Consider the following 12,173-nt stretch of genomic DNA (forward strand, 5'->3'; position numbering starts at 1 on the left):
TTAAATAGAAAACTATCTTACGATAGATTTTTACCCCAAAAGTTTTTTATTAAAATAAATTCGATAAAAATCAAAAAAATCCGATTTAAATTTAAAAAATCCGACTTAAGTCAAAAAAATCTGATTTTTTAAAAATTTTTTTAAAAAAAAATCATTGATTTTTATCCACCCTGCTTGGAGGTCATCTAGCTCAACCCTCTGCCGAAGCAAGAGACACTAAACCTATCCAGACAAATGATTGCCTGGTCTCTTCTTAAAAGCCTCCACTGATGGAGGACTCACAACTTCTGGTGGCAAACAGTTCCACTGATTAATAGTTCTAAATGTTAGGAAATTTCTCCTTAGTTCTAGGCTGCATCTCTCCTCGATTAGTTTCCAGCCTTTGCTTCTTGTTCAGCCTTCAGGTGCTTTGGAAAATAGGTTGCTCCCCCCCTTTTCTTTGTGACAGCTTCTCAGATATTGGAAGGCTGCCGTCCTGTTTATTTGTTTGTTTGTTTGTTTGTTTGTTTGTTTGTTTGTTCGTTCCTTCGTTCCTTCCTTCCTTCCTTCCATCCATCAAGCTGGCCTGGCCTAAATCTTTTCCCCTTTAAAATGTAAATTTTAATTTGTTTTTAAAATTATTGGGTGTTTTTTAATTTGTCTCGGCCAAATTGTTTTAATTCGGTTTTATTCTGTTTTTAAATTTTGTATTTATGTGTTTTATTTTCTGTGGCTGTTCACCGTCCTGAGTCCTTCGGGTGTAGGGCGGTATACAAATCCGATAAAAGATAAAAAGATTTATTGGTTCGATTTATATGCCACCCTTCTCCGGAGACTCAGGGCGGTTTACAATGCTTTTATTTATTATTTTATTTTATTTTATTTTATTATTTTTTATTATTATTTTATTTTATTTTATTTTTTTATTTTTTTATTATTTTATTTTATTTTATTTTATTTTATTATTTTATTTTATTCAATTTGTATACCGCCCTTCTCCTAGTGGACTCAGGGCGGTGCACAGCCAAAACTAAAATACATACCAATACAAAATTTAAAATTATTAAAAGAATTACATAACTTTGGCCCAAATTTAAAACAATTCGAATTAAAACCCATGGACAGATTAAAAGCTAAAAAAACTAAAAAAGCAATAGCCTTCATACTTTTTGTATAGATCTGCTTAGTAGGGCTTTTGCTCCCCCCGCCCGCCCCACAAGTGATGTTCCATTTTATACAAAATCAGCTTATTGCCCCCACAATCCCCCTGTGGGAAAACTGCATCAAAACTCCGGGCAACTCAGCTCCCAGACACGTGAGGGGGTGGGAGAAAGAGACGAGCTTCCTAGAGACGCCACTAGAAACCTTTCCCCGCCTTTTCCGGCTCCCTTTTCCTCCCTGGAAGAGTAGAGGTGGGGGGGAGACGCTCTAGCCCCTCCTTCCTCTCCTCCCCCGGGAGCGGCTGCAGTTTCGGGGTCCGGGAAGCGCCGCTCCCCCCCTCGGAGGGCGAGCCGCCTCTATTTCCGAGCCGGGCGGAGGCGAAGGCGAGTCTTTTAAGCGGGAGGACCAAGCGGGAGGAAAGTAGCAGAGGGGGCAGGACTCCAGCAACTGTCTTCCCCAGCCGACTTGGCCGGGGATGATGGGTGAGGCTGCACCCCAGAGCTGGGGGGGTTGGTTGTGGTCAGCAGGAGGGTGTTTGGCGGCTCTTTCCAAGCTGCCGCTTTCCCAGTGGGGGTGAGTTCCCACGACGGCTCAACCTAACCCGGGTTGGGTCGCCCTCCATCCCGTGTGCACGTCGGAAGGGCCGGTCTGGTGGGCAACGCAACCCCGTCCTTGCTTCTCCATTAGGGAGTTTGGGTCCCAAGTTTGGTCTGGGATGTTTAATTTTTTTTGGGGGGTGGGGACTGTTAAGTCTTTTTGGGGCGAGGGATAAAGAAGTGGCATCTGGATCTGCTGTTGACAAAGGTTTGCAGAAGAGTTGCAACCCCCCCCCCAAAATAGAACTTAAAACAGTTCGTTTAGTGACTGAAGTTAATAGTAACAGAGATGGAAGGGACCCTGGAGGTCATCTAGTCCAACCTCTCTGCTCATGCAGGAGACCTGTTACTAGGGATTCGAACGGGGGTGAAATCCAAAATTTTTGCCTACCGGTTCGGTGGGCGTGACAGGGGAAGGATATTGCCAAATCTCCATTCCCACCCCCCCACTCCAGGGGAAGGATACTGCAAAATCTCCATTCCCACCCCCCCACTCCGGGGGAAGGATATTGCAAAATCTCCATTCCCACCCCGCACTCCAGGGGAAGGATGCTGCAAAATCTCCATTCCCTCCCTTCCTGGGGGAAAGGATATTGCCAAATCTCCATTCCCACCCCCCACTCCAGGGGAAGGATACTGCCAAATCTCCATTCCCTCCCCTCCTGGGGGAAGGATATTGCCAAATCTCCATTCCCACCCCGCACTCCAGGGGAAAGATACTGCAAAATCTCCATTCCCTCCCCTCCTGGGGGGAGGATATTGCCAAATCTCCATTCCCACCCCCCACTCCGGGGGAAGGATACTGCAAAATCCCCATTCCCGCCCCACTCCTGGGGGAAGGATATTGCAAAATCTCCATTCCCACCCCACTCTGGGGCCAGCCAGCCACAGGTGGTATTTGCTGGTTCTCTGAACTACTCAAACTTTCCGCTACCGGTTCTCCAGAACCTGTTAGAACCTGCTGGATTTCACCCCTGGAGTCGAACCGCCGAACTGCTGATCGTTCTGATTGACAAGCTCAGCATCTTAGTAGCCACTGAGCCACCTAGTCAGGAAAAAGTGACTTACAACCGTTGTTCACGGTGACGACGATCCCTGCGGCATTCCCCAGGGTCATGTGATCAAAACTCCAATGCTGGGCAACGGATGATGGTTTGCAGTGTCCCCGGGGTCATGTGATCAATGTTGGCCGAGCAAAGTCGGTGGGGGAAACCAGACTCACCGAACAGCTTGGTTTACCAACTTAAGAACAGCTGTGATTCCCTTAACAACGGCGGCAGGAAAAGTCGTAAAATGGGGCCAAGCGCGTTTTAACAAATGCCTCGCTTAACAACAGGCATTTGGGGCTCAATTGTGGTCGTAAGTCGAGGACTACCTGTATTGCTTTTTGAACAGTAGTTAAGGAAGGCAGTTTTAGCACTTCCTCCTTCCATTCCCCTTCCCCCCCCACACACACACACAAATCTTGAAAGTTAGTTTAGCATGAGAGAGAAAGGGAGAAAAAGAAGGAAAGAAAGAGAGAGAAAGAAAGAGAAAAAGGTTAGTCCTGAGTTACCGAGGCAGCTTCCCCAGTTGAAGGACCCAAGAGGCTGCGTCTCCTGAATGCTTCTTACTTCCTAACAGACTTTTTCAACCTTGGGAAATTTAAGATACGTGGACTCTCAGAAATCCCTAGCCATCCTGCTTGCTCACTGTTCCCATATTCTCATCTCTAAGGATACATTCCCCCCCCGACCCCTTTTATATGCAAGGATTTGTTTGTTTTTGGACAGGGGAACCAATCTGCTTGGGCGCTCAGAAATATATAAAATATAGGGACTCCTCGAGCAGGAGGTCAGATTAGAAGACCTCCATGGCAGGGGTAGGTTCTACTTACCTTTACTACCGGTTCGCAATGGGGCCGCGCCTGTGCGCTCACTTTGCTTGTGAGGGGGCGCGCTCTTCTGTGCATGCGCAGAAGCATTTTGATGACATCAGCGTCGGTGGGCGGAGCCTCCCGCCAGTTTTACTATTGGTTCTATAGAACCAATGCAAACTGGGGGCAACCCACCACTTGTTGTGGCCCGTCAGCAGCCTGTGTAGCTAGTAGCTGATTCTGACAGCGAGGAGGCTGGTGTGGTGCTGCGCCAGCAGCCTGTGCAGCTGGCACTCGAGTTGGACAGTGAGGAGGCTGGAGAAGATGTGGTGCCAGAGGCAGGGATTCAGCCAGGACCTTCAGAACCTCCAGAAGCTCCCTTAAGTGAAGAGGACGAAGAGGAGGAGCCTCTTCTCGATGCACGGGCACGCAGAACTGCCAAAAGGCAGGAGTGGTTCCTCAGGAGGAGGTCTCCTCGAGAGTAAGACTTGGGGCTAATTGGCCACTCCCTTAGCTTATTTAAGGAAGGATGATGACTGAGGCAATTTGCAGGGAACAACTTCGTTCATTCTCCTTCGTGTCTTGATCTTAATTCTCTACAAATTGCTTCTGGGCTTTCTGCCAACCATAGTAAAATTACAATTACTAAATCCAATTCTTTGGATTCTTGTAGGCTGTTAAGAAAGTTAATTAACAGCCTTTGTTTGAAAAAGACTGATTTAATTTAGTAAACTAAGGTTTGTACAGACTTTGTGTGTGCTGCGTTCTTTGGGGTCCATAGCTGGAGCAACCCACCACTGCTCCATGGTCCCTTCCAACTTAAGCCTGAATAGGTGGCTCAAAGCCTGACTAGGTGGTTCAGTGGCTAAGACACTGAGCTTGTCGATCAGAAAGGTAGGCAGTTCGGCGGTTCAAATCCCTAATACAGGTCTCCTGCGTGAGCAGGGGGTTGGACTAGATAACCTCCGAGGTCCCTTCCAACTGTTACTGTTAACTCTGATGATGAAATGATTAGCAAGCTAATTGTTGGATTGTCTTTTCCCCATTTCTCTCATCTTCTCTGTCCTGTAGGAAGAAACGTCAACCTTTTGGAAAAACAATTATTTCTCTGACCGAGCGAGCGAGCGAGCCAGTTTGGGAAATAAAAGTTTTCTCGGACAATTCCACAGATTGACCGGACTTATTTGCAGGCTTCCCCTTTGCATTTAGGAGAAGAGGGAGAAGGGAGAAGGCGATGGCCACACTGAGCGCCTTGAGTGAGGTCCAGGCGAAACGCGTGTGGGAATTTTTTCCCAAGAAACTCGGAGGGGAGATGCTGCAGAAGGACGCGGAGTTACCCCAACACTGGCAAGACCTGATTGTAACCGCAGGCTCTCTGCACTCTGGCTGGGGGGGCAGCCAGGGTCCAGAGGAACCCACTCCCTGGGACGACTCCAAGGGTTTCCTGGCCTCCTTTGAACAAGTGGCTGAGGCCTGTCGGTGGCCCCGGAAAGAGTGGGCAGCCCGGCTTTTGCCTGCCCTCCGCGGAGAAGCCGAACAAGCTTTCAGTAACCTGGAGGCTCGAGACCGGCAGGATTACGGGAAGGTGAAAGCAGCCATCTTGCACCGGGATGCCCTGAGCCGGGAAAAACAACGCCAGCACTTCCGGCGTTTCCGTTACCAGGAGGCCGAGGGGCCACGCGGGGTTTACAACCGGCTCCAGGCGCTGTGCCGTCAGTGGCTGAAGGTGGAGAGACACTCCAAGGAGCAGATCCTGGAGCTGCTGATCCTGGAACAGTTCCTGACCGTCCTTCCTCCCGAGATCCAGTGCTGGGTGCGGGAGAGAGGCCCTGTGTGTTGCGCCCAGGCGGTGGCCCTGGCCGAGGATTTCCTCTGGATGCAAAGAGAGTCTTTGAGATGGGAACAACAGGTAAAGCCCCTTGTTTTTACACTAGATGCTCTACAACAGGGATGTCAAACTGAAGGCCTGCAGGCTGGATCCAGCCACGGGGTGCTTAAATCTGGCCCGCGGGGTCAGCCTGGAAATATCAAAGGACCGGCCCGCGGTGCCTCTGCCGGCCAAAACAGGCCGTGCGGATGCTTCGTGAGGCCTCTGTGTGGCCCGTTTTTGGCCTCCCTGGCCTCCAGCAGCAATCTGCTGGCCAAAAACGGGTTGCACGGAAGCCCCTTGGGGCCTGTTTTCGGCCGGGAGAGTGCTGCAGGAGGCCATGGAGGCCAAAAATGAGGCGCGGAGGGAGCTGCACGTGGCCCCCCCGTACCTCATTTTGGCCAGCGGTACTGCAAGAGGCATCCGACCCGTCTCCTTCTCGCTCCCCACCCCACCCCACCAGCCCGCGGCGGAGAAGTACAATGCTGATCCAGCCCTCAAAGAAATCCAGTTTGACACCCTTGGTTAACAACACTGGTTTCTAACCTTTCCGTGTGAGGGAGAGGGGATGGTTCCATGCGAGTGGCAGGCCTGCGCTCACACAAATGGAGTTTCGCAGGTGCACATGCTCGCCCACTGCTTGCGTGGCCCGGTTCCAGTAGGGCTGGGGCTCGGTGGGGTTGTCGACCCCTTCTGTACAGTCACTGGGAAAGTGGAGGAGCAAATGGCAGGATCTCCTTTCCTGCCCAAAGTTTCCCAAGGAAGCATCTGATGGGACTAGGAGAAAACATTTCATCTGTAAAGAGGGAATCAACCTATTCTCCAAAGCACCTGAGGGCAGGACAAGAAGCAACAGGTGGAAACTAATCAAGGAGAGAAGCAACTTAGAACTAAGGAGAAATTTCTTGACAATTAGAACAATTAATCAGTGGAACAACTTGCCTCCAGAAGTTGTGAATGCTCCAACACTGGAAGTTTTTAAGAAGAGATTGGACAACCATGAAACGGTACAGGGTTTCCTGCCTAAGCAGGGCGTTGGACTAGAAGACCTCCAAGGTCCCTTCCAACTCTGCTATTCTAATTCTACATTCTGTTTGGCATGTCTCTCTGCCTGTTGAATTTATATTTACCGACAAAAAAATAAAGGGAGATTAGTATAAATCTGTTTCAAGCTATTTAGCTCTCATCAGCTAGCCATACCCTTTTGGGGATTCGAACCCGAACTTGCATATTAGGTAGATGTATTAACCTCTAAGGCCACAGGCTCTCCTCGCTTTGTCAGCTATACCAGGGGAGAGATTGGGGCTGAAAGGCGAAAGCGGAAGCAATATGCTCCGTCCCATATTTGGTAGACCAGGTTGCCTCACCGGAAAAAACACTCCATGTCTCTGCCTTTGTAGGCAGTCCTCAGCCGACTGCTTCAGTGACTCCATCCAGCCACCTCGTTCTCTGCCGTCCCTTTCTTCTTTTGCCCTCAATCTTTCCCAGCATTAGTCTCTTCTCCAGTGAGTCCTTCCTTCTCATTAGGTGGGCAAAGTATTTGAGTTTCATCTTCAGGATCTGGCCTTCTAAACAGCAGTCAGGGTTGATCTCCTCTAGGACTGACCGGTTTGATCGCCTTGCAGTCCAAGAGACTTACAGGTTAATACATGTTAATTCAGGGGGGTGGACTTTCTCATGGGGCTAGCCAACTCCATGGTTGTCGGGTCCCCTGTGTCCCTCACGCAAGGCCACAAAGCTAGGATTTGACCCTTATGCGGAAGGCCAAAACACCGGAGTCTTTTCTCATCTCTGAGAGAAAGATGTTCCCCAGGGGCAGCAGCATAAAAGGCTCTCTTCTTTGACCCTGCCAATCAAAATTCTTTGATTAACGGGGTCTGTCGTGTGTCTTCCTTACCTGAGTATGTGGGAGAGGCTGAGGTGATGGGACAAACTGTCATTACCTTCCCTTCCCTGTTCCTAAGTTCTATTTTGTGTTTTGATCCCATCTGGGAATCACAGGGAACCACAGCAGATGTTCCCTCAGTCAAGGCAGAGCTGGACTCACCTGACAGCGGAGGGATTCTCCCAAGACCGTTCCTGGAGGAAGAGGAGAAAGCTGGAAATTCGTGCGGTGAGTAAAAAAACAAAGATTCCTGGGTTTCCATGGAATAAACCAAAGAAAAATAGGTATTTTTTCCCTCCCTGTGCACCAGCCGTTGGTGCCCTCCACATATTGCGGGCTGCAATCCTGCAGACTGATATCTTTTTTTAAAAAAAGTTTATTTTTATATTTTATATACATTTTGTAAAAAAATACATATATTTCCTGCTTTACAGATTTGTGTCAGGTTTTGATGCTATCTCAAAATAAATGAATTTCCAAACTGCCGATCTTTAAGGAAATTTTCTCTTTATTCGAGCCACAGCGATCTGATCCTGACTCTTTCGCGGTCAGTACTGACCTTTGCCCCCAATCCCTCCCTTTCCGATCCCCAGTTCTCTGCTTCTCATTGGCTATCTTCCAAGTCACTTTCCTGATTCTTTCTTCGTCAGATCACAGGAATGTCTTCCCCCTCTCCCATCTCCGAGGAGACAGAATCTTCAAAGGGATTTAGCAGGCAAAAGTTCAGTCTTCTCCTCCCTTTATTTATATGTCAGTGCTGGGACGTTGACAATTTGTTTCTCCTTAGTTCTAGGTTGCTTCTCTCCTTGAATGGATGGAAACTAGGAGAGAAACAACCTAGAACTTGGGAGAAATTTCCTAACTGTAGAACGATTTGTTTCCAGATGTTATACGGGCTCCATCACTGGAGCTTTTAAAGAAGAAACTGAACAGCCATTTGCCTTAAATGGTATAGGGCCGTGATGGCGAACCTATGGCATGCGTGCCACAGGTGGCACGCGGAGCCATATTAATGGGCACGCCAGCTCAGCTCTGGGGCGCATGCGCGCGCCGGCCAACTGATTTTCAGGCCTTCTGGGCCCACCAGAAGTAGGGAAACAGGCTGTTTCCTGCCTCTGGAGGGCCTGGCGGGGGGGGAAGGCCCGTTTTTCTTTCTTACCTGGCTCCAGATCCTCTCTGTGTATCTGGGAATGGTGAAAACAGCCTTTCCCACTCCCTTGGAGGCCCTACGGAGGCTGAAAGGGCCCATTTCCCCACTCCCGGTGGGACAGGAAGTGACGTTTTTTCCTGTCCCCAGTCTCCAGAGACTCCTAGAGAGGCTCCTACAGACTCCTAGAGAGGCTCCTACAGACTCCTAGAGAGGTTCTGGAGGCTGGGAACAGCAAAAAATGTCACTTCCTGTCCCACCGGGAGTTGGGAAATGGGCTCTTTCAGCCTCCGTAGGGCCCCCAAGGGAGTGGGAAAGTCTGTTTTCGCCGTTCCCAGATACACAGAGAGGATTTGGAACCAGGTGAGAAAGAAAAACGGGCCTACCATGCCATCATGTGCCAGGAGCGGGGGGGGGAGGGGGTTGCACACACATGCGCGTGGGCACGTGCACGCGTGACCCTCCCCTGCCCCCCCCTCTCCTGGCACGCGATGGCAAAAAGGTTAGCCATCACTGGTATAGGGTTTCCTGCCTGAGAAGGAGGTCAGACTAGAAGACCTCCAAGGTCCCTTCCAACTGTGTTATTCTATGTTTTCCTCCATTTTGCCCTCTTCAGTCCTCTCTTATTTCAGCAGGTGACGTCCGGCAGAGCAAGAATGGCAAGGGACTTTTGAAAGTCACCTCGGACAAAGCCGAGCCGCCAAAGCTGGAAGAAATACGCCCGCTGAGGAGGACAAGGAGAAACTACCTCACGGATAAGTGTAAGAAAAACATAACTTCCCAAGTGGCGGGATTCCATAACGCTTCCCTCCCCGAAGAGAAGCCGACCGAAAAGAGAAAATACAAGTGCAACGTTTGCGGGAAATTCTTCAGCTACAAGTCGAGCCTGAAGATCCATCTGAGAATCCACACCGGGGAGAAACCGTACAAGTGCTTGGAGTGCGGGAAGAGCTTCATCCGTAGCGACCTCCTGGCTTCCCATCAAAGGATCCACACCGGGGAGAAGCCCTACAGCTGCTCCTTTTGCGGCAAGAGCTTCTGCGACTTGTCCACGCTGATCAAGCATCGGAGGATCCACACGGGGGAGAAGCCGTACCTCTGCGTGGAGTGCGGCAAGAGCTTCAGCCAGAAGGCGATCCTCAACTCCCACCAGAGGATCCACACGGGTGAGAAACCCCACAAATGCGGCGAGTGCGGGAACAGCTTCAGCCGGAGCACTTACCTGGCTTCCCATCAGAGAGTCCACCTGGCGGAACAGCTGCATCAACATGCAGATTGTAACATCCCGGACAAGCCCAAACTGATTCACTCCCCCATCGTTCCTGTGAAGGAGAAGACCTTTAAACGCCCCGAATATGGTCAGAAGTTGAAGCCGCATTCGCCGTGCTTGGCCCACCAGAAAATGTACGCCTTGGGCAAAAGTATCAGCATTTTTGAATGTGGAGACAAGATTCAGTTGGAAGCCGTGGCTTGCGAGACTTCGGAGAAGCTGAGTGATTAGCCACTCGGCTGCTCTCCATTGGCAAGGGGATATTTTTCCCCTCCCCTGGCGAAATTTCCAAACCAGCTGGCATTAAAGCAATATGGGGAACTACCACAGTTTGGGGCGGGGAGTGGGAAAATATTTGAACTATTCGTCTCTTTCTGAGAGTTGTGCACTGAAGAGCTAAAAGGTGCTGCTTTTTGGGGATAGCAATAGCACTTAGACTTATATGTCGCTTCACAGTGCTTTGAAGCCCTCTCCAAGCGGTTTACAGAGTCAGCCTACGGGCCCCCAACAGTCTTGTATCGTGGTTAGCTATCGGTTTCTCAGGTTTCAGCCAAGGGCTTCCGCTGCCCAGCCTCCGTTGCACCTTGTTCTCAAGCCGAGAAACCTCTCACACCTGGCTGGCCATTTGATGAGTCTAAATCAGGGGTCTCAAAGTCAATTTCATTGAGGGCTGCATCAGGGTTGTGTTTGACCTCAAGGGGGCGTGGCCATCTTGATTTTACTCGTGTCGAGGGGTGTTCTGTCCCCGTCTCACACACGCACACAAACAGACAGCCGGGGGTTAAATAAGCTGGCAGACAACCAATTATTTCGATAAGAGGATTGGCAGCAACTCAGTAGCTGCTTGCCAAGAACTTTACTCATAAACAAAATACACACAGTTCAAGAATTGTCAAGTCCAGTCCGTAATTAAATCCAAGGCAGATAATGTTGTTTCCAAAGATGCAATGTGACTCGATAGTACTTAGTTTTGTCCGTCACAGAGTCTGAATTGCCACCTCACCCCCTTTTATACCCTGTGGGGTGTGGTCCAGTGACTCAGCTTAATCTCTGGCACGCCTCTTCTTCTGTTGCGCGCGCTTATCTCTGCGACGCTGCCGAGGATCCAGCCAAGACTCATCTCCCTCATTACTGTCCACTTGTGGCTGCATGGACGTGCTTGGCCCCAGGCCTATCTCTTGACCTTCGGCGGACACCGAAGGCATTGCCAGAGAGGCGAGTCCTGGAGAGGGAGGCCTTGCCAACTCCTCTCCTTCACTCTCGGAGTCCTCTCCTGCCGATGACACAGGCTCAGGTAACGGAGCCACAACAAGGGGCGCCGTTGGTGGCCCAATTGCTCTGCCATCAAAAACGGGCTCCCAAGCTCCGTTTTTGGCCACGACAGCCTCCTGCAACCCTCTGCCAGCGAAAACAGCCCTCCAGAGCTCTGTTTTCACTGGCAGAAGCACCGCAGGCCGGTCCTTTGCTGTTTCCAGGCTGGCCCCACGGGCCGGATCTGGTCTGTGGGCCTTGAGTTCGACACCCCTGGTCTAAATATTGGCCCTGGCAATCATTGGATATAGATAGTCCTCGATTTACAACACTTCTTTTACTGACTGTTCGAAGTTACAACGCCACCGAAAAAAAGTGACTTGGGACAGCTTTTCCCACTTAACGACCGTTGCAGCATTTTCCCCATGGTCACATGATTAAAATTCGGGCTCTTGACAACTGATTCATATTTATGACAGTTGCAGTGTCCCTGTCCTCAGTGTTCCAGGAAAACGCCAACTCCCAAGTAAAGACGCGGAAGCAAACATCTTTCCAAAGTTCTCCTTACTAGAAATGGCAAACTGGCACATCTGGGAAAAATCTGAATCTGAAAAGCCCGGGTTTTCCTTCAGTAAGTCAAAGCTCCCAAAACCATCCCCTTTTCCACCCAGTCGGTCACATGCTCCAATCAACGTCCGTTCCATCCCGATGCAACCCCCTGACTCCTCCTCCTCCAGATGCTGGATCGCCCTGACCTTGACCGACAGGAAAAATGCTATTATATCTACTAACAACCCTTCTCCTTAATCCCCTCTCCTACTTTCCCACACATGAGGAGGTGGCAGCATTGAAGCTTCCGGCCTAATATGGCTTCCAAAGCTGACAGTCCCAGGCTCACCTGATTCCCCTTTTGCGACCTTCTGTTAAGCAAAGTCAAGGTGGAAGCCAGATTCACTTAACGACCTTGTTACTAACTTAACAGCTGCAGTGATTCACTTAACCACTGTGGCAAGGAAGGGTCATAAAACGGGGCAAAATTCATTTAACAATTCTCTTGCTCGGCAACAGAAATTTTTTTTGGGGGGTGGTCGTAAGCCGTGCTGTCAGTCGGTGGAGAAATATTTTCAAAGTATTATGTTTTTATTAAAACAATACAAGCGGT

General features: G+C 49.8%; 1 protein-coding gene across 2 annotated transcripts; it reads left to right on the forward strand.

Annotated features, from left to right (window-relative positions):
* Nucleotides 1–1,359: 1,359 nt before the first annotated feature.
* Nucleotides 1,360–12,173, forward strand: LOC117674783 (uncharacterized). 2 transcript variants are annotated; one of them, XM_034432983.3, is made up of 4 exons: nt 1,360–1,622; nt 4,663–5,500; nt 7,460–7,571; nt 9,123–12,173. In XM_034432983.3, the coding sequence occupies exons 2-4, from the start codon at nt 4,826–4,828 to the stop codon at nt 9,989–9,991; spliced, it is 1,656 nt and encodes a 551-aa protein (XP_034288874.1). In that variant the 5' UTR covers nt 1,360–1,622; nt 4,663–4,825; the 3' UTR covers nt 9,992–12,173. The 2 variants fall into 2 exon arrangements, with proteins under 2 accessions (XP_034288874.1, XP_034288875.1); XM_034432984.3 differs by having other exon boundaries at nt 1,363–1,622; nt 9,126–12,173.

The sequence above is a fragment of the Pantherophis guttatus genome, chromosome 2 (genome assembly GCF_059756535.1).
Source record: "Pantherophis guttatus breed Tessera chromosome 2, ASM5975653v1, whole genome shotgun sequence".
Taxonomy (NCBI): Eukaryota; Metazoa; Chordata; class Lepidosauria; order Squamata; family Colubridae; genus Pantherophis; species Pantherophis guttatus.

Excerpts from the sequence above, each read along its gene's own strand:
- LOC117674783 (XM_034432983.3), top strand. The coding sequence starts at position 4,826 with ATGGCCACACTGAGCGCCTTGAGTGAGGTCCAGGCGAAACGCGTGTGG. Across the intron at positions 5,501-7,459 it reads CTTTGAGATGGGAACAACAG|GGAACCACAGCAGATGTTCC; the intron begins GTAAAGCCCCTT and ends TGGGAATCACAG. Across the intron at positions 7,572-9,122 it reads GAAAGCTGGAAATTCGTGCG|CAGGTGACGTCCGGCAGAGC; the intron begins GTGAGTAAAAAA and ends CTCTTATTTCAG.